General features: G+C 33.6%; 1 protein-coding gene across 16 annotated transcripts in view; it reads left to right on the forward strand.

Annotated features, from left to right (window-relative positions):
* The window catches only part of Ptp52F (Protein tyrosine phosphatase 52F), a 922788-nt gene that overhangs the window by 71927 nt on the left and 827465 nt on the right, over positions 1–23396 (forward strand). For 12 of the 16 annotated variants that reach the window (XR_011395839.1, XR_011395840.1, XM_070107709.1 and 9 more), the window contains exon 2: positions 7669–7774. The exons of the other annotated variants lie outside the window; for them this stretch is intronic. Coding sequence is in view for 10 of the 12 variants with exons in the window: in XM_070107721.1 (XP_069963822.1) it covers positions 7669–7774 (106 nt within the window). In the remaining 2 variants the exon portion in view is untranslated. The remainder of the gene's footprint in view (positions 1–7668; positions 7775–23396) is intronic. 16 annotated transcript variants of the gene reach the window in all.

Genomic DNA, 23396 nt, shown 5'->3' on the forward strand with positions numbered 1-23396 from the left:
AAAGGTTTATTGTACATAATCCTAAACCATTCAAGCTATTATAAGATAATTCGCTCACGACAAATCCCTTATGCACATCTACCGACGTTGTGAAAGCGGGTTAAATCAAATAATAAGCCCGTCCACTCCCAATATAACGGTTCTGTTAAAAACTACTAAAAGCACGATAAATCAATAAATAAGAGAGAGATTTATAGGAGCTTCGTAAATTTGACGCTGGGATTATAACCATCAACTATGCGAATCGGACCAAAGCTGTTCAAGCCCCCAGGTACCGAATATATGAACCCCAGTTTCTATTGAAAACTTGTATCGAAAATATCGGTCAGTTTGTGAGATATATAATATAAACTCAGAGAAAACTCTTATCTGATGATAGTATGCTCGTGTGCTAAAATGGATTGAATCGGATCAATAATCACTTAGTAGAGCAATACTAACTTTAACGCAAATATTCATCCTGTGTGCCAAAAGCATTGCTGTTATTTTGAAGTCCTCACAGCCAACAATATTCGTTATACTACAAGTATATTTTATTTAGCAACAGCACAAGTTTCTTTGAGATGCACGGAGTGATAAGTATTTCCATTGTGCAACAAGACACCGTATTAAACTTCTCTTAAAACAATCAATAAATAACTTCCATGATGTGGAGTCGTAATTGTTGTTTCAAGTTTCATGGCAACTTCAGGAATATTATAAAATACACCAGTTACGAAGCCTATGCCACGAAAATGGAATTCTTGAAGCCAACAGATTTTTGTCTTTCGTGCACCTTCCTTCAATAGGCTGCAGTCTCTCACTAAACCGTTTGCTTTATATTGAATAAACTGTTGAAGTTGGTCTATATGAGGTTTGAATATGTTTGCATTAGTTTTTTCGTTTGGCGTGAAGAGAAGGTGGAGGAATGCGAATTCCTGGTCAATTAGGTACATGTCATTTAGCAGACGATAAATAAAGATACAGAATAATATGTTTATTTCTCGAATTGAATATGTAGCTATGCCAAAAATATATCAAATCCAGTCAATACTACGACTATCTCCCATTTACGTACGATTTTTAAACTGAACGTGTAATATTGGATGTACTATAATTTAATACCAAAAATATGTGGATTTAGTTTTCGTATTACCCCAATTCCCAAATAATATTATATATACAATGATTTTCATTAGTGTGCGAGTTATATATTATACATATTTATTTGTGAAATTACTTGAAAATATGAAAGGTTAACCAGACCTTTCTCTGTCCTTAATTAACTCTGTGATTCCCGACTTTCCAGCTGAGCTTAAAATGTTTAGGTTGGTCCATATGTGTGATATTTTAAAGAAATTAAGTCGATAAGTTTTCTTTAGAATTATAAAATTATATTTATAGTTTAGCGCTGAATATTTTAGAGTTTGTCTAAACCTTGGCCTCTCCTATTCCTAATATTATATAATGAAATCCGATCGTCTGGTTGACGTTTTCCACATCAACTCAAACAAGCATGTTGTGCAAATCTTAAATTTGACCAACATTATTTAACCTACTGCTTTTCTCATTTTCAGGTATTTCCTTGTTAATAAAATCTGCCAGTTTGTGAAATATATAATAGAAACTCAGAGAAAACTCCTATCTGATAATAGTATGCCCGTGTGGTTAAAATGGATTGAATCAGCTCAATAATCGCTTAGTACTCATATATCTAATAGATCAATACTGGCTTTAACCGCAAATATCGGTCAATATGTGAGTTATCTTAAAGCAATTGATAGAGCGTGATTTTCTAATAAAAATTTTTCTTTGTGCATGTAATAAATTAAATCAAGCGAAAACTTGCCCTGGCCGTCATATAACTAATATTAGGATTTTAAAACATCCCTTTATGGTGATGGTATGTAAGGTACGTTAACGAAACTGAGATACGCTCTTTTTTTCTGTTAATAATATGTGAAAAAAATACATAAAAGTACATAAACTTTGCACTTGACCTTAAACCTTTAGGTTGGTCAAAATATATGATATTTTACTGAAATTAAGTCAACGCGATTTGTTTTTTTTTGCTCTTGCAACATGCTGCTACAGAGTATAATAGTTTTGTTCACCTAACGGTTCTTTGTATCGCCTTAATCCAATCGAGTTAGTTATAAGTTTATATATATATAAATGATCAAGATGAAGAGACGAGTTGTAATCCGGATGACTGTCTGTCCGTCTGTCTGTCTGTGCAAGCTGTAAATTGAGTAGTGTAAAAAAAAGTTATTTGGTTCAGGAGAACGCAATACCCAGGGTTGATGGCTTAAACTTTTTTTAAAGTGGGTGTGGCTGCAGTCCTTAAATAGTTTAATATACATATCTTCCAAATTGCTTAAGATATACCAACCAAACTAACTAAGAAAAAGTCGTTTCATCACTTCATTAAACTATGTGAAAACCGGCGAAATCGGATAATAACCATGCCCACTCCTTATATAAGTTAAGTAGAAAACTAATAAAAGTGCGATAACTAGTGAATAAATGAGCCACAAGCATTAAATTTCACAACCAGCGTAATAAGGAAGATCTTTATAAGAAATCATATATCTGAAGAACTACTAAAACAATTTCAAATTTTAAGTGTGAGGTTCCCCTAATACTTCCTATTACACACTGGGAAAATGTGCCAAATCGGAGGCTAACCAAGCCCAAATTCGATATAACAAACTTCTAAATTTCAAATAATTTTTTCACTTTACAGTATATAAATCTAGCATCTATGAAGTTATCAGAAGTTTGCACATATAGGGCTCTCAATCTTGAAGTGTCCAAAAATCGTCAAAATCGGACTATAACTTTTTAAGGACCCAGATACCATATATGTACACTCTAGTATATATGGCTAATTTCTCTGTGAGGATTAGTATTAAAATTCAATTCGAATATTTTTGTGATAACAGCATGCCATTTTCCCAAAAATGGGTAACACGGGTCAGTACTTCCCTTAGCCCTACATACCTAATATAAATATTTTCGAATTTCCGGTTGGCTTAAACCAGACCCGCTTAAAAAACCAAAATCTTTGGCCTTAGCACTCGCATCGAATAACTTGCTGATGCTGCTTTATCGTCCTTTCCGAGTAATATTCGTTAACTATTTGCCATTATTTTGACGACAAGTTTTCCAACACAGTCATTTACATTGTGGGAAAAATAGTTATATCGTAATATAAAACTGTTATAAAAGAATTCCAAATCTCCGGTTGGTTATATACCGTATATATCGATCAATATGTAAAATATTTAGCAAAATAAGTGAAAGTATAATACCCAATATTGTACTACAGTTCAATGCCAAAAATTTACGATATCAATCTACGAATTACGTTAGCTCTCATATCCAACATACTTTTATATAAATTTTCATTAAACACAGAATAAAATTAGGATTTCTCCTCGTTGGTTAATGTTTTCCTTATATACTAAATGAGTCTGTGACGATATATATAATATAATATATAAAGGGGGATCCATTTAAAAATTCCCTACTTTTTTAAAGAGAAAAAAACAAAAAATTCAGATTTAATGAGGAATGTTTGTGAATGTGAAAGAAGATTTCCAGCATTTAATTTTTGAAGATTATCTCTTTCAAATGCTCCATCCGTTGAATACAACTTTCGATGACTCGTTCGAGCATTTCGTCTGGTAGCTGGAGAATAACACGCGTGATATTTTGCTCCAAGGCCTGAATAATTGATTGATGCGATGTGTAGGAAGTGATGCCGGCGTGTTGAAACCTAATGTCGCCGAGATCACGCGCTTCAATTTTTAGGCATCAAATCCTCATCGCTAAACAAAATTAGGCTCGAAAACGTCGGATCGTCTTGGAACTTTTCAAGAGCTCATAGAGGGAAGCGATGTCGCTTGGGAAGGTCGAGCGACTTCAGTTCTTGCACAAGCTCTATTTTGAACGCTTTCAATGTAAGATCTCGAAGTAAAAGGCGCCAAGTCGTTCAATGCGATGTCCGACCTGCTGCGAACGGAGCCGAATCGACTCTCCACGCCACTATGTTTTCTTCACTGAGTGCTGGTCTATTCGGTCAAGTATTATACAATAATTAATACTGGGTCGGAAGATGGGTGTGTCTGCGAATAGAATGCTCAGTAGGCCAATTATGTTGACCATAAGTTGAGCGAAGCTCGCGAAACTCATTTTTTACAGAACGTGAACTTTCGTAATAAAGATGAACAATTTGTAAACGTTGTTCAGGCTTTCCTTGATGATATGCCAAAAAACACTGAACAAAATTGACATGACAACTTGACACGACTCATGCATGATCTGTTAAAAAAAGGCTATTAAGAAAAGTACCTCTACTTGGATCACGTTATATATAATAGATACCAAATTTTATTGTAACCCATTCGGTTTCTTAGAATAATGCATGTTTAATTGAATTGAGTTGAAATCCGAGTGAGTATCTGTCTTTCCGTCCTTGTCCGTCTTCACTAGTAAAAAAGTGAGGACGATTCATAAATGGGCGTAATCGGACACTGCCACGCCCTCAAAGCGCCAATAATTGAAAATCTATCATTTTTATTAACTTAGCACTAAATTGAGAAATACACCTATAATTTGGTACTGGGAATTGTAGAAGAAAGATTGGGAATTTCCCTGCCCTCTAACAGGTTTAAAATACATATCTCTAAAGTGACTAAAGTTACAATAATAATATTCACTTAGGACAAGTCCTATAAAAACCCCTACCGACAGTGTGAAAATTATGAAATCGGATTATAACCCTGCCCTCTTCTCATATAACGGTCTTGTTAAAAACGCCTAAAAGTGCGATAAATCAATAACTAAATGATACAGAGACATTAAATTTCAATACATGTCCAAACTTATAGTTGACGTTATATCACATATGTATATCGCCCAATATGATTGAGAGAGCGTATTTTTCTACTAACAGTGTACCGTTGTGCCTAGAGTGGATAAAATCAAGCGAAAACTTGCCTTGGCCTCCACATAACTGATACTGAGAAGGCTGACTTTTCTTCATATATATTTTTAAATTTATAAAATTGCTTGGAAATAAGTTCTCAAGTATACCTGAACATTTTCCTAATTAATGCATATACGATTTCCGTTTTTCCACCTGACTTTAAACCGTTTAGTTTGGTCGAAAGTGTAATATTTTAATAAAACTTGACCACTTATTTTTCAGAGTTTTAAAATTATATTAGTCGTTTGCGTTCGATATAAATGACCTTAGTTTTGGTGTAACCTCATATATGTTACCTAATATAATGAATTTCGACGCTTTGCACATCAACTCAATATAATGAATTTATTCTCTTCCGATTAGTCTATATCACATATTTCTCATTTAATAATGATTTTATTAAGCTGGCTTTGGTCCGTTCACGATTTTGTCGAATAATGAATTTGAACCGTTTCGTATTTTTTAATAAACTTTTGAAAAAACTGTTCCAGACCCCACACACCGAATATGTCAATCATATAATAACTATGTTTATTCGATCCGCCAAAATTTACTCTACAGCGAATCGAACACACTATACCAGATGCTAAAATCAAACGGGCGCTAACATGTATTCTGACACAATAGTGTTATGATTCTTTCTTAGTGGATAAAATATTTTTTCGAGATAACCATTTATATCAATTTTCTATAAATTATTATAATTGGTTTTAAATCTTATGTTTTAAAAATACAAGAAAAACAATGAAATTTGTAGTTCAAATTGTTATTTGAAATATTCCCAATAGTAAAAGTGAGTTAAAATATACAAAGCAAAACTTGGCAGCATTTAAGATAGAAGTCATACCCTTTTAATGAGGTATTCGCATCTTTCTTCAATTCAACTCGATAACTTGGTTGTTTCTTTCACATGTAAATTTTTTGACAAGAGAACAGAAGTGAGCAGAGAAATGACCAATCGAAGACAGCCAATGATTTGCAAAGATACCAAATTTAGTTGCAATCCATTCACAATTTCGTCAAAAAATTAATGTTTAACTCTTTCGCTAAATTTTTAATGTAAAGTTTTGCCAACACATGAACTTATTATAGTCTGAGTACTATACAAAAAAAAGTTATTTGGAACTGGAGTACGCAATACCCAGGGACACTTGATGGCTTAAAATGAGGAAGATGAAGAGTTAAAAACAGGTGGTTCTTGTGCTTATACCATATACATATGTTTTCTAAATCGCTTTAAAAAATTTTCTTCATAAAGTATTTTTTTTTTCATTTAATAAACAACCATACGCAAAAGCATGAAAACTTTCACTTAATCAGAAATTATCCGTGTTTCTTTTGCCGCGCAGCAATAAATTTTTTTAAGTCATTGAGAAGTTGGCTATTATTGATTTTGTTTAAAAAATAGTTTAGACAATTTTTACAAATATTGTTTTTTGCAAAAATTAGTTATATCAAATGACATTTTCACTCACAATCGTACTGCATATAATCGAAATCGGTTCGGTGTTTTAAGAAAGTGTGTTTGATTTAGAACCAAAACAGTTTGTTGTACGAGGAATCTTGACCATCGAAAAAAAGCAGTCACACTTGGAAGATTTTATCTCTATTAAAAGTTCGATAAGTCTATAAATAAATGCGCCAGAGATTTAAACTTTTACACCCGAGATAATACAGGAGAGCTTTATAGAAACCATAGAATACAACTTAAAATTCCATCTGATACCTTCACTTTAAAGTGTACAAATCAAGAAACAATCAATGTATCCAGAAATACTTTGCAGATATATTGCTTTTGCGGTGTGCCACCTTATGACCCAAAATTTTCCAAATCAGACCAAAACTATTCAAGCCCCTATACCGAATATGTTGATCACAGTTCGTTTTGCAAACTTTTTATCAAAAATATCGGTCAATCTGTGATGTATAATATTTACGGAGAGAATTCTTTTCTAATAATAGTATGCCAGTATATTAAAAATTGGTTGAATCGGATCAATAATGCTCTTAGCACCCATATACCTAATAGGAAGATTTTTGAACTTTCGGTTGACTTTATACCACATACATATATCGGCAAATATGTGAGTTATTTTATTGTAACAAAATTGGGACAGCGTATTTTTCTATAACGGTGCATCGCTGTGCCTAAAATGGATAAAATAGGGTGAAAATTTACCCTAGACCCAATACAACTAACAAACCTTATGCACTTGATGGAATATCACCGGCTTTGATCTTGGCAAGTTGCAAGATTATAAAATGTTCGGTTAAATCGGTAGGTGTCGGTTGCTGATCTATAAGTATTAAAATTACTAGAAACTGTAAAAACATTAATATTCTAAAAAATTTAGCTCTTTTGACACATTCATATCACTATGGAAAGAATAGTAACACTATGGAAAGTTCGCCTGGCAACCCAAAATACCTTGTATTTAATACAATGTAAATATAAAAAATAATTAAATTTTAATTTTCCATTTCTAGATATGGTGAGATAAATGAACATAATAACGTACACTATAAAATATATAATACATAGAATTTTTCATTTGAATGTCACCAGGAAACCACTAATCTTTTGCAATACAAATGTAAAAGTTGTTATTAGTTGATAAATAAATTAGATGCAAATATTTGCTTGCAATTTTTTTAGTTCAAGTTTAGAAACTTTTTTTTTTCTTGGCAACATTTAGAAAAATATGGAGAAGAACATGACGATTTACAAAATTTCTTTATATCTGTTGTTATTATTTCGGAAGTTTGGAGTTCACTGCAACAAATTGGACGTTCCACCCAAAGGTACGAAATTTATTATATTTGATCTGCATAATACAATAATCTTATACTATTGCTTAAAATTTTAGACTCATGTAAGAAGGTATGGTTGACTTCGAAAACGTATTACTGCAAGGTATCAATATAGCAATTTGACGTTATAGAACAATTTCACTGCAAAATTTAATTTCGCAATGAGCGAGGTTTTCTTTTTTTTGGAGCCTATAAAAATAAAAAAATTATACGTTTAAAGCGAAGAGTTTAATTATAAATAACTTCGTAATTTTCACCGAAAATAGATTCACAACCATCATTCGAATATATAGGAAATTGGTTAATATCCTTGCCATCAAAAGTAAATTTTGATTTGCAAACGACGTTTTCGAAAATAGCCTATAAGTAGTTTATTGTATACATAGATAAAATGATCCGAAACTCCTCTCTTTGCCTTCTGAGAGAGCTCATGAACTTTCAGTGCTGCCAAAGGAAAACCACGAGTTCATGAGCTACTGAACAGATGACAAGCAAAACAATTAAATACCACTAAGAATCCCGAAGAAATAAATTGCGTTGTCAGTGGGTAATTTGTGAGATCAGATTTTTTGGTGACTTTTACGTATATTTCTAATCTTTATTTAAAGAGAGTTTTAATAAGTGTTTTGAAATATTAAAATATAAAATTTAGTTTTAAACGTTAATATTAAAAATCTTTTGTATTTAAAATATACATGTACATATAATATATTTAGACGTCATATAGAGTATCTAGCTTGTTAAACTAATTTTATTAATGTATATTTTTTTCTGAAAAAATGGAAACCGAAAAATACTCAAGAAGTACATTAAAAAGTCTCGAAACTTATTTCTTACCTTTTTGGCACCACTGTCAAATGTTATAAAAAATGTGGCTTTGACAGCGCTCTCTCGAATCAAAGAGTTTCGGATTATTTTATCCATGATTGTATATTACACATATTTTATTATCCATCTTCTTACTATGAGTTATAAATCTAAAGTTAACCTTAACTGATTATCATGCTTTTATTCGCTATATATGTATGTGCATATACATATAACAGAACATAAACTAAAGTCGCTTAAAAGTTTAGAAATTTGTCGTAGTTTATTTTAATAGCCAATCGAAAACGTTTTATCACGTTCATCATATGTCATTGAAATATTGTCCGTTCCCATGTCAGTCGGCTCGAAATAACCGGAACGAACCCGGATTTTTATCCGGCCAAGGACTGTCAACTCGGCAGTGGAAATTTCTTCAAGAATGTTTTTTGCTGCTACAACCACACCTAGAATATTATATAATATATGTGGGTTCCCATTTGTGGTCCAGCAAATATTATTCAAATACCCAATAAAATTATAATATTCAACTTGTAAATGAAGATACAAATTCACCTCCATTAATTAGTCCATGTTCTTATCTGTTGAAGTTTCATCAATCACATCCATCCATCCACGAGACATGTATGTTTATTGTTATGCTAAAAAAATTAAAAAAAAAAAGTTAAATAAATATTTTTAAAATAACACAAAATTTGTTCTGCTTACCTTTTCCCTTCAAAAACGCAAATAATTTTTTTTCTTTACACATTCTATTGGGACTTATGACAAATATGTTTTCTCATTCAATAAAATCAATAAATGAGTTGGCAAGTTCTGTTTGTTTGGGATATTCGAAATTGGTTAAAAAAGAAATAAGTGTTGGTGTTGGTACTTGAATAAAAAATGTGTAATTATGTTGAAATTGGGTCGGCTTTAGTATACCATCCCACGATTTCGGGGTTAAAAAGGGTATGGATGGATAGAGGAGATTCTCCAGATAAAGAATATATACGTTATAGACGCCGGAAACTTATAGTTTCGATATATATACCCAAATTTTATCTTAAGTGAATTAGGTAGATTTCGATTTATAGTTAAATTTTCTTTTATATTATGCACTTATTATACACTTACACTTCACTACAATGCTTCTACATATTTATATTAGTTATTTTATTGTAATATTTGCTTTAAATAAGCATTTTATTTTTCAAAATTTTCGTTATATGCACAATAACAAATGGGTTCCATGTTGACAACACCGGGGTTTTCGTTATCCCTTGCGCGTCCAACTTCTTTCTGCATTGGGAGCATATGGCAGCGCTTCAAAAAAAATAACCCTGGGCGATCCAACACCAGGGTGGTCGTTATTTCTTTCGCGTCCAACTTCTTTTTACATTGGAGGCCTTCGGCCGCGCTTCACGAAAATAACCCTGGCCGATACAACACCAGGTTTTTCGTTATCCCTTGCGCGTCCAACTTCTTTCTCCATTGGGAGTCTTTGCCCGCCCTTAAAATAAATAACCATGGCCGATACAGCACCGGGATGGTCGTTATTTCTTTCGCGTCCAACTGCTTTCTGCATTGGGAATTCTAGTAACAGACGTCCACGATGGTTTGTGCATCTGCTACTCCAAACAGTTGACCACGGATTGAAGTCGCCCGCGATTATGACCGGCGATTTCCCTCTGGTTTCTAGAGCAAGCTCTAAAAGAAAGTTTTCAAAATCTATTACTGAGGCGCTGGGAGGAGCATAGCAACTAACAAAGTATATTTGCCCATGTAAAACAATTATGATCTTTGAAGCAGGATGTAAAAGATTGGCCTTTACATAACCATATTGCAGCCTTGTCTAATATGTCTGTGGTTCAGGTGATTTCCGAACGCTGGGAGTATTGCTCGCTTAGTAAGACGACATCAATGTGTTTCTTAAACATTGTCTGTTTAAGCAAATCTTGCGCTGCAGCGCAGTGGTATAAATTTATCTGTAGTATCCTCATTTTCCTAACGACTTTACCATCTCCAAATACTTTGGGCAAGTAGTACTCAATTTTTCAATAAGGTTCTCCGATACTTTTGTATATCTTGGTATACTTGCAGGATTTTATACATGTATTTACCGACATAAACGGGAGATCTAAAACTGCTCAACTACAGAAACAAAAATTTCAACAGCTAAGATCCAAAGTTACAATATAATAAATTGTTACATTTTCATTTATTAAGAGAAAACAATAAAGTCTTTTTAATTTTGAAAAGTGAGTCAGATAAGTCAAATATGCTGGAATGAGAATTAAAATCATGACATATACGGCGGAATGGCTCGTTTAGTTCAAAATTTGATCTACAGGATTTTAGCAGTAAAGTTCTAAACTGCCTCGAAAGGCGAACCGGGATATAAAATTTAATTTCAGACAGGAGAAAAAACTGCAAACAGTTCCATTCAAAAGTTTCCCTAAGAATATTATGCCAAGCATTTCCCTACAACTAGAAAGTGTAGGTAGATTAATAAGTTTTAAACGACTAGTGTATGGAGGTAGACTTACCCTAGCATCCCATCGGAAATGCGCTAAGGCGAAAAGTAAAAATTGTTTTTGAACCGACTCTTACTTGTCAGAATGGATTTGGTAGCTAGGGTTCCATACAACAGAGCCATATTCCAATATAGGTCTAACCAAAGTTGTATTAAGTGTTTTAGTAATATACGGATCTCTAAATTCTTTAGACCAGCGTTTAACAAAACTGAGGACAGCTTTTGCTTTCAAGACCATGGTATCAATATGAAGACTGAAATTAAGCTTAGGGTCCATATTAACTCCCAAATCAACATAGTTAAAAACTTGCTCTAGAATATGGTGAGATTCAATGGCAAATCATTTCTATCACACCAAGCAACCAAATTGTTTAAGTCTGTTTGCAACAGAGACCTTTCCTCAGTTTTATTTTTTGATTTAAAAATCTTTACGTCGTCAGCGTATAATAAAATTTTTGAGAATTCTATTACTGAAGAGATATCGTTAATAAACAACAAGCACAGAATCGGGCCAAGATGACTACCTTGCGGAACACCTGAAAAAACATTAATTGTATCTGAAGGTGTATCCTCAAATATCACTCGTTGTGTTCTATTATAAAGATAGGAAGATACCCAACGAAGGAATCTTGGTTGAAAGCCCAGCAGATCAAGTTTATGTATGAGAATCGAGATATTTACTTTATCGAAAGCTTTGCTAAAGTCTGTGTATATAACATCCGTATGCTTATGTTCCCTAAAACCCAATGATACATGGTTTACAAATTCAAGTAAGTTTGTTATAGTCGAGTTCCCTTTACGAAATCCATGCTGAGATGAGGAAATTAACGGAGAAATCGAAAAGGTTATATGGTCAGTGATGATAGCTTCAAAAAGTTTAGGTATAACTGATAGTTTTGCGATACCTCTATAGTTTTCAATGTTGGATCTAAATCCACTTTTATGCAAAGGGATTATAAATGACTGTTTCCTTATTTAAGGAAATATACCGTGTTTAAGAGAGGAGTTAAATATCGTTGTCAAAGGCAAGTAAATATATTTGGCACTATTTTTTAGGAAGCATGAGGGTATCATGTCTGGGCCATAACTAAAAGATGGTTTAAACTTATTTAAATTAAGTAGGACGTCTTCTTCAGAAATAATTGGAGCGCTAATTAAAGTATTCGAACACAGCACTTGCTGATAAGAAAAAGATTTGGAAGAATTATTACAGTAGTTTGACTTGAAAAATTCTGCAAACATATTGGATATAATATCATTGTCACTTGAAATGATAGATTGATATTCAAATAATTTCGTAATAGTGTTATGTTAATGAGAGACACTCAATTCAATGTCACCATTATAATTAGGCCATAATATTGTAGAATGATCTGTACTTAACTTTTGCAAAGTTAAACCGAGTACAGTTTGATGATTATTATCCCGTACATTGCCTGAGATTTCGACAGATATTTCCAAAGCAGGATGATATGAGTCCTCTGGTAGAACAAGAGGATTACTCTGAATAACGGAACACTTTGCAGAGGTATTAACGTATACTAAATCTAAGCATTTACCAAATTTATTCGGAATCAAATTAATTTGGTTCAGACGCAACTCGGACATTTTTTCGAAAAACTCATTAAAACATGACCGATTGCACATCGGCACGATATAGTCATCGAAAGGTTTCCACGAAGCACACGGTAAATTGAAATCACCTAATACAATTATTGAATATGCATTATTTACCATCGAGGTAGCACTATTTATTAAAGAAGCATGCTGCATGTATACAGATAAGTCCGAATGGGGTATAAGATAGGGTTAAATAAATAAAGCAACTATTAACGTATACTCTAATACATTTAAATTCAAATGGGTCGGTCCCTGGAACAAGAATATATTCAGATGGGATAGAGGAATGCACGGCAAATAGAACACCTCCACCGACTCTGTTCAGTCGATCACATCTAAAAATTTGAAATTCGCTGTTTAAAATATCATTATCAAAAATGTGAGGTTTTAACCAAGTTTTTGTAAATCCAATTATATGGAAATTAAAATTGGAACTGTTCAAATACAAGTCAGTTAATTTTGTATTAAGACCTCTAACATTTTGATAATAAATGCTTATCGAATTTCTACCAATCAGTTTTTTATATCGGTGGTTGCTTTTGGTAATTTAACAATGTTTTCCTCAGTTTGACTTCTAGGTTTAGGTTTAAACTCGCATACAAAAGCCCTAGGTGGCCAGAATGAACTATCTAAGATCTTTTTGAATGTTTCAAGAGATACGTCTATTTTAAACGATGATATACTTATCTCATAATTGAAGTTAAATTTACGTATATTGATATCATCGATTTTTAAACGTGACGAAATGTAAGATTTAATGTCCTCCACCAAGGTATCTTTGGCAAGTCTCGAAATATATATAGACTTTTTAGGTGGAATAACTATTAAATTATTAACTGATGCTACTATGTTAATAGGGGGAGCCTCTGGAATTGTGAGACACTTATTACTATTAGATAGAGCTTTTGGGGAATTGAGCTCTTTGGAAGTTGACGGCTTATCACCTTGAGGGCAAGGAGAAGAGAGATTTATTAGGTCATTGGGCGGAGACGTTCTTTTCTGTACAGAAGAACTAAGTGTTACTTCATCGGAAGGACGTTTACGCTTAGGAGCAGGTTTAGAGGATTCGTGAGAATCATTCAGGGACTTAAAAGATTTGAACAATTTTTCATAGTGCCTAAATTTTTCAGTGAGGGTTACAAGATCACGACTGATAACATTAAAGCCATTGTGTGTCTCCCTATAAACTTTAAATAGATTTCAATAGATCTACAATTTAAACAGGACCAACGCAATCCCTTACAGTCGAGAATAGAATCTAAGATTCTACCTGTCAGTCCAGCACATTTAATATGGGCAAGCCCATCACAAAGCCAGCATGAAACGTAGCGATCTGACTCGCCTTTAATGTTACAATTGGGGAAGTTACAAGACATAATTAACCACAAGAATTAAGATTAAATAAAAGAGTAAGTAGAACAAAATTTAATAGATAAATAATAAATTAGTGTGTTAATAAAATATTAATAATAATAAATTCAATTCAGAACAATTTTTTTTATCAATGTTTAAAACCAAGACAATTTTAAAAAGCAATATAGCGATCAGTTTTAGAAGCACTGTAACAAATAAAAGGCTAAACGCAACACAGCTGTGAATAAAGAAGTAAATAAGATAAATAAAGAGAGAAAATAGAATAAAATAAAACAAAATGAAACAAAAAGCTGACTCGGCACCAAAAAAGTTGAACAATTTGTAAACGTAGGCGTAAGTCTTTCCATGATGAAGTGACAAACAATACTGAACCAAAATAACATGACAGCTTGTCATTTGAAAAATGTATATTTACTTGGATCATCCGTTATCTTCTTGCAGTAACAAACGCGTCATACAGTAATCCCACAGAAATTGTCAAAAAGCCTTGATAAAAACTTCAAAATGAAAAAAGTCATGATAGTTAAAAAATTCTAACACAAAACTTAACCATTCGTCGAAACGAGCGCAGCGAACACTGAGTTGGCAATTAGCTTTTGGTTGATCAACAAATTTGTTGAGACAGCAAATTTTCAACAGCCTACATCGACGAAGGTTAGGAGTCTAGGGTTAAATGTTTGTGAAGTTTGTTACAATAGTAAAACGCTGTGTAACGGATGTCATTTGGAAATACCAAGGCTTGTTAATGTAAATAGACAGGAGAGGAAAATGGTTACCTACACACCACATCGATCATGTCATACCACTCGCAGAGATATGAAAAGTTCAACCACTTACTATATAATATGTATAAGCATATTATTTCCTTTAACTTCGTTGGTGTTTTCCAGTAGATTGTATTAATTATAGATAGATCACAAAAACTAGATGTAATATATGGTAACCCAAAAGGGAGTGGTTTATATAGATTCGTCAACGTGATAACGTGAAAGTTAAGCAGGTTTAATAATATAGGAATATATATAATATATAATATAGACATATAAGGAAGTGTTAAATTGGTATTATATTAAAAACTGTTGCGTAAGAAATTAACATTCATCATTCTATGAAATTGTGATTAAATTATCTATATATATGTATATATAAATAAAAATTACTTGTTACATCGTTTGTCCGGGGTAAACTCCCAAACTACTGAACCGATTTTTGTAAAATTTAGTATCCAGTTTGATCCTATTTGAAAGATAGGATAGTTTTAACTCAATTATGTTAAAGTTCACCAAAACTCATATATTAAAAAATATGTTTGTTCAAATGAGATAAGCCACCCCTACATATACACACCACTCTACTTGTGTAAAACTGGCACACCCTAATGAAACACACCACACGGGACTCAACATTTGAGAACACTACACATGATGACACCACCACACTCAACCTCTGAGTACAACATGCACGAAGACACCTAACAAAAAGGACGGGATCATCGCTAAACTTTCATTCGCTTATTAGACCGCTAATACAGCGATCCTAGACTTTTTCGCAAAAACATTCGTTTTCGTCTACGGGCCTGAGCGCCACATCAAGCTTAAACACTTGAATCTAAGCCACGTCAACTTCTTTTTTCCGAGTACGAGTTTCAACGACCCTTTTCCGGATTCCCCTTGGATTGGATTGGATAAATTTAAATTTGTTTCGGTTGAAATGATTAGTGAACCTAAATGGTTAACTAAATAAAAAGAAAAGAGTGTACACAACAAGCGTATTTTCCTTTAAGTTGTTCGTAGTGTTAAGTCATAAAAGCTCACAAAAAGCGGTTAGCCCAATATATTTTATACAAATTTGTTCATGGTCCTTCGAGCCTCACAGAAAGGCGCTATTGGAAAAACAAAAAAAAAAAACATAATAACTTACACATATAAAAATATACAAAGTGCGGTGACTAAATAAAATAAAAAAATGTAGTGACGCAAAAAGAACAGAACAAAAGTGGCAAAACAAACGGGTGCAGTGACATAAAAATATGCATATGTACATACACACATACATACATGTGTGCAAGTAAAATTGTTCAAAAACCCAAAAACACAATTCGGGCGCGAAATATTAAAATACCTAGTAAACATACATAAATACCAACAATTTATACGGGCGCGAATTTAAAACAAAAGATAAAAACAAGAGCAACACTCACTAAAACGAGGCACAACTGGAAGTAGAGGAAAAGGAATTGACAACAAAGGAACACACACTCGTACATACATATATTATCCCCTCAAAAAACCCTTGAGGGAGCATAAAGTGAGTCGTATCTTTTCCTATTTCATTTCGTCATGCATTTATGTATGTTAAAGGTTACAGTTGATTAGTAAACATAAAACTGTAACAAAAAAAAAAAAAAAAAAAAAAAAAAAGAAGTAATAAATAAACTCCTTATAAGCTTACCTTTGTGTATTCCAACACACCTATTAACAAACACAAAAAACAAATTCAAGTACATATACTTGCACATTTCTCAAGCAATACCCCTTATCTTAAAAAAAAAAAAAAAACAATAAGCAGGATTGCATAAAATACGTAAGCAAAAGACCAAATCAAAATTATAAAATATAAAAGGAAAACAAAGAGAAAAAACAAACCTAACATACATATATGCATACCTATTATATCTATACTTACTTTAATATAAGTACATATAAACATAATTGCGTAAGGGATAATACCTGCACATTATTCACTTCGCTTTCGCGCTTCGCTTTATGCTTATATACCCTATATACATTGGGTCAATTACACATTGAAAATTTACAATATAAAAAGTTGTAAAATTGCATGAAAAATAAAACAATAAACGTTGTGGAAAAATTAACACTACTACAATTGCTTGTAGATATCAAAAAATTAAAAATAATAAATAATTTATTAAAAACAAAAATAAACATATTTTTAAAGTCCACATTGGCATACACCCCGCAATACCCCTTGTAACAAACAAGCAGGATTGCGTACATAAAAAACTAAAAGCACATTGATCTCTTCAACGAGCTCTCAATTGCATTAGAAAATATACATACATACGCACAAACAATCCGTGCATACTTATGTACAAAGTGTATTGATCTCTTCAACGAGCTCTCAATTTCACGAGCACATAAATATATATGTACACACAAGTCCGTGTATTAGGGTGTACCTAAATACACCATCATAAGGACATAAAAAATATTATTGCTTTAAAGTGCGATTTTTATCAATTAAATTAAATAAAGCAATATATTCAAAAAGTAAATTCAGTTTACACTGAAAAAATAAATAAAAGGTTATATTAATAATTCATTGAAACATTATATAAATAACATAAGAAAAATGGTTAATGGCGACAAAAGTCAAACTACACCTGTAGGAGCTACACGCTCAAAACAGTTTGTCAAATTCATTTCTGAGAGTCTGCACTCGATTTTCAACTTCACCGATTCAAGACATCTCTGAATCGTTATTGGAAATAAAAAAACAAAATATTGACAATTTTTGGACTCGTCTCCAAACGGCTCATGACGCCATAGTAGACAATTCAGATCTACCACACGATTTTAAATCATCGGCTTACGCACTTTACGAAAACTGCTTAGACCAGTACGAAGAAACAAAAGCTATGATTTCTGATCAAATAAAGCTAATAAAAGCGATGGCACCTACTCCACATCCGAGAGTAGAGCTGCCACAAATTCAAAGTCAAGAGGCGAGTTCAGGCATCCATCTCGAGGTGCCCGCATGTGACACAGAAATATTTTATGGAGGTTATGAAGAATGGCCGTCCTTCCGGGACATGTTCACTGCCGTATACATCAACCATCCAAAATTATCAAAAGCGCAAAAATTGTATCACCTCCGATACAAAACTAAAGGTCAAGCAGGCGTCATAGTCAAACAGTTCGCACTAAATGACGACAATTTCAATTTAGCTTGGGAAGCTCTAAAAGAAAGATATGAAAATGAAAGAATATTGGTCGATAAACAAGTAACGACACTAATAAACTTGCCTAAGATTAAAAAAGAAACAAGTGAAGAATTTGTTAGACTACAATCCACTGTTTCTAATTGTTTGTCGGTTCTATCGACTCAAAATATTCCCACGGACTGCTGGGACCCTATTCTGGTAAATATATGCACCGCAGCATTACCAGAAAAATCGTTACTTTTATGGGAGCAATCGCTCCCATCACGAAAGAAATGCCCCACGTGGCAACAAATGAAAGACTTTCTAACTACCCAGTACGAAATCGCTGAAAGGGTAGACAAAAAGCTAATTAAAACAAAAAATGTACAACACGACCAAAAAAGAAGCTTCAATAGACCCCAAGCTAGTAGCAAAAATAAATTAAACAGAAGCTTTTACAAATCTCAATCGTTCACATCCGAACAAAATAATCATACGTCATGCGAACTATGCACGAGAGGGCATAAACTACAATCTTGCGAGAAATTCAAAAAATTAAAAATTATAGAAAGAAACTATTTTGTCAGATCAAAAAGACTTTGTTCAAATTGCTTGTCACATGCGCATAAGTATAAAAATTGCAAAAGCAAATTCAATTGCATATATTGCCACAAAAGACACAACTCAATGCTTCATTACAGCAAATTACCCATATCACCCCAAAGAAGCGCTTACACAAAAAGAACCACAGGTTTAGTTGTAACAACAACACCTAAAAACCGAAATCCCGAAAATTGCCAAGAAGCACCATGCTGCTCAAAGGCATTAAAAACCCAAACGCTACACAGCGAAATTCAAAGTAGAGTACTACTACCCACAGCAGTCGTCTCCATCGAACACCGAGGAGAGCTGTTTAAACTTAGAGCCTTAATAGACCAAGGATCACAACGATCTTTCATAGCGTCTAGGGCTCAAAATAGGCTACAACTGCCAACAAAACTAGCCAATTTCGAAATCACGGGAATGGGCGGAAGAGTTGTCCAAAACTCAAATAAAATCTGCCCCATTACCCTAATTTCCCCCCAAGCGGATAATCACATACAAGCAGAAGCTATAGTCTTACCGCAACTTACAAATATGCTTCCAAGCTACCACATAAATAGCAAGCATTGGCAAAAGGTTTCACACCTAAAGTTAGCAGATCCTAACTGCAACACTCCCGCTCAAATAGACCTTCTATTACACACACATAATACTCAAAGGTATTGAGAAAATTTCAAATACACTTTTGGCACAAAATACTATTTTCGGTTGGATCATAAGTGGACTAGTTACGGAACCAGTTACAACCATGACTACTCAGGTTGAGGAAATCTCAAACGAATACCTCAATTCACAATTGAAAAAATTTCGGGAGTTGGAAAAACGCCCCCTCATATCAATTACAACCCCAGAAGATCAGTATTGTAAAGACTTCTACAAAGCCACAACTACTCGATCAAATAATAGCCGGTACGTCGTACGACTACCACCAAAGCCACAATCTTCCAACACTCTACAAATTGGCACAAAAAACCATGTCAGTGTTTCTTCTGAAAACTACAGTGTTAAAAACACAAATATCTATAATTCAACCAAATCATCGAGATTTATTACTAAGTATTCGAAAAGAAAATTTGTTGTACACTAATTTCCTTAAATTTTAAAAGGGCAGTACAACATAAAAATACAGGGGATCCAATGGAATGCGATATCTGATCAGCTTTCATATCCTACTGAATCAATATCCGCATTATCCGCAAAAACATTTTTGACCCCGCAGGATGGCTTTCGCCAATTATGATACAAGCGAAAATCCTAATTCTTCTTCACTTAGAAAAATGATCACAGTCCTCAAACAATCTTAACGATATCAGAATCTACCGATTCTTGGCCACAACCGCCCACTTCCATACATAATATCGTCCGCAACATACGAGTAATTGTTATAGAATGTCCAAAAATCGACACTTCTCTTACTATAGTGCCTCATAGTTGCTTAAATTTTCACAATCAAATACAATACAATACAGTGAAGCACCCAGACTTGCAAAAAGCAAAGGTCGCACTTATCGCAACTATCTAAGCGCTCATCAAACGGGTAGTTTATGGGAAACACTTGTAAAAGTTATAAACCTCACTTCAAAAAGTGGGCGAAAATCACAAATCTCACTCTCGCAAGATCCCTCTTCAAAGGTTTCAAAGGAGCCCCCATTCTGGCCATATCTGAGCCAGGCGTGGAGTCGCTAACCGTAATAAACCGATGGTAAAGAAATGTTAAACAAACAGTACAGATAATAAAATTATAAAAGAAACAACCGCAATACAATAAGTATGAAAAGCGCATACAACCTCAAAACCCTCAAAATTAAGTTACATATCTTTTATGCCTTCTGCCCATACATGTAAATATGGATATAACTCAATCCCCATGTATGCCCCGCCCTCGGCTACTCAACCAGCAGTACGCCGAAATACATGCAATATAAGCATATACGTGTAATACTAGGCAAAATATTCGCCTAGGGGGCCCAAGATGTTCAAATGAGATAAGCCACCCCTACATATACACACCACTCTACTTGTGTAGGGGATATGTGAATAAAACCATATATTTTTAAAGACAATTCGTTCACTTAATTTCATTAAAACGTTGTACATTTTGTTCAACCTAAACGTTTTTAGGGGTTAGGGGTAGTCAGAATTTTCAAAAAAAAATTTCGTTAAATGTAATATCTTGAAAATATTCTCTGAAAATTTCAAGTTGATCCGATAATTACTTTTTGAGCTATTCGACAAATAACAAAGTGCGCTCGGGCACTTCAAAGCGCTCGGGAGCAGGGAGGTGAAACTTGAAATGCGTTTAATTTCAAAACTATGTTTTTTGATCAGGTGACAACTGTAGCTCGAAAACCGCTTAGTAGATTTTAATGAAATTTATACAGGTTTTAGAATACATAGTAAACTCGGCCCTGATCGAAGGATTTTTTTTTCATAAATTTCGATTTTTTAAGACTGTTTATAAAACTAATTTTTTCTATCCGATTGATTTCAGATGAATCTCCAAGGACTTATGATTGTCCCCGCAATATCTTTTTTTAACCTGGGTCAACAGTTAAATTAAAAATTTTTTTTTTGAAATTTTCGTGACTTCAAGTCAAAACATTGTATGATAATGACATATTACTACTTTTGTAAAATAACATGATTTAATAGCAAAAAAACAAATTGTTAAAAATTCTCATTTTTTCATGCATCTGATAACCCCTTACCCCTTAAGGTCAGCTATAAAATCGAGAATATCTGTACAGGGTATATTGGGGGCAAAAAAAGCCTGGGCTGATTGCAGTACAGTTGAGAATATTATTATAAAGTCAACTGGAATTTTGAAAATCTGTATACAAGGTGTATGGGGTCTAAGAAAAATATTGATCAGATTATTCCCATATTTCACACACAGGAATAGTACACTATTATCAGGAATGAATTTTTTTAAATTTCATGAATATATCTTCCAGATTGGCCGATATTTTCGATAAAAAGTTCGCAATAGTAACTGTAGTCCTCATATTCGGTATGTGGGCGCTGGAACAGTTTTGGTAAAATTTTGACAATTTCTAGAAGCGAGACGACATAACTTTTTTCTGTGTAAATAATGGACTTAATTTAATTTTATTTAGCAGGTCATTATTTAAACTTTTTAAAAATGAATGCTTGGGATAACGAAAATAAGGTTTGGATAGTGCAGCGGTTCCGTGCTTTGCAGTCCGTCATTTTTATCCAAAGGGAATTCAGACGGGATTTTGACCGTACCATCGAGATCCTTATGTTCGTATTCAAGAAACAATCCCGGCTGTTGCATCGTCGATTCAGGCAAACCCAAGAATTTTGACTCGTAACCTTTCTAGCCACACTTCGGTGACAGTAACTGTCAATGGGCACCGTTATTTAAAAGTTTTGAATGAGTCTTTTACCCAGAACTGTGCCGAAAACGTATTCCTTTCAATATCGTTTGGTTCCAGCAAGATGAACTGACCACCAGACTTTTAATGGGGTTATTTCAAGCAAGAGGTGTACAAAACAAGGCAATACCTACTCCAACCCTTCAGGCAGAAATAAATAATTTTCTAATTATGTGTCTCACATACGTGGCAGAGCATGGAGGTCATTAACGGTTCTTAATTTTTAAAAATAATTCATTAAATAAAATTTAAAAAAAAATTGCTATACAATAAAAAATATGTAATGCGTTGATTAAAAAAAGTTATTACGGCTTGTTTTTGTAGCACGATTCGCGAGCCATCCTGTACTTATTCATATAACTTTGATTTGTTTATTGAAAAGATAAAAAATCAGATCAAAAATAAAGTTGTGCTATATGGGAAGTAAGCGTAGTTGTAGTCCCATTTGCACTGTCAGGATAATGCTATATACCGAGTTTGGCTGAAATTGGTCGAGTAAGTCCCGAGATGTGTAGTTTCAGCTGAAGGGGGCGGTGCCACGCCATTTGTTGAATTTAACACTGGATCTTATAAATCTTATCGGGTGCATAATTAAGTATATGTGACGCTTTTATTTATTGAGTTATCGCATTTTTAGTAGTTTTCAACAAATCCATTATACCTATGGGAGTGGGCGAGGTTATAATACGATTTCAACCATTTTGAAACTTTTGAAGGGGATGTTGAAAATATTTGTTCCGAGCAAGTTGAGTTGTCTTGGCTTAAGTGGTGTGTGAGATATGTACATTAAACCTTTTAAGCGGCAGGGCTTCGCCCAATTTTTGAAGACCACAGGAGCCTTCCGCCAATGCAATCCTCTGCTCTGAATTACTGTTTTGTATCTTAATTTGGAGCATAGTTAAAGCACTTTCAAACACTTTTTGGGTATGAAGGAACATATGTACCAAATTTCAACATGATATCTAAATTTTTACTCAAGTTATCGCTTGCACGGACAGACGAATGGACAGGCAGTCCTTGGAAATCAACTCACCTCGCCGTAACATAACGTAATTATATTGATATATAAGGTGATCGATTACGAGATTCCCTACTTTAAAAAAAAAAAACACAAAAAATTCAAATTAAATGGGGAATTTTGATTATCATTCGAGAGAACATTCTTTGGCATTTATTTCTTAAAGATTTTCGCTTTCAAATTTTCCCCGCGGCTACATCTCAGATGGTCCATCCGTTGAGTTCAATTTTCGATGACTCGTTCGACTGGTAACTGCCGAATGACCCGCGTGATGTTTTGCTCCAAGACCTGAATCGAAGCGAGATTGGGCACTGGCA

This window comes from Bactrocera oleae, chromosome 4 (genome assembly GCF_042242935.1).
Source record: "Bactrocera oleae isolate idBacOlea1 chromosome 4, idBacOlea1, whole genome shotgun sequence".
In the NCBI taxonomy this organism is placed as follows: Eukaryota; Metazoa; Arthropoda; class Insecta; order Diptera; family Tephritidae; genus Bactrocera; species Bactrocera oleae.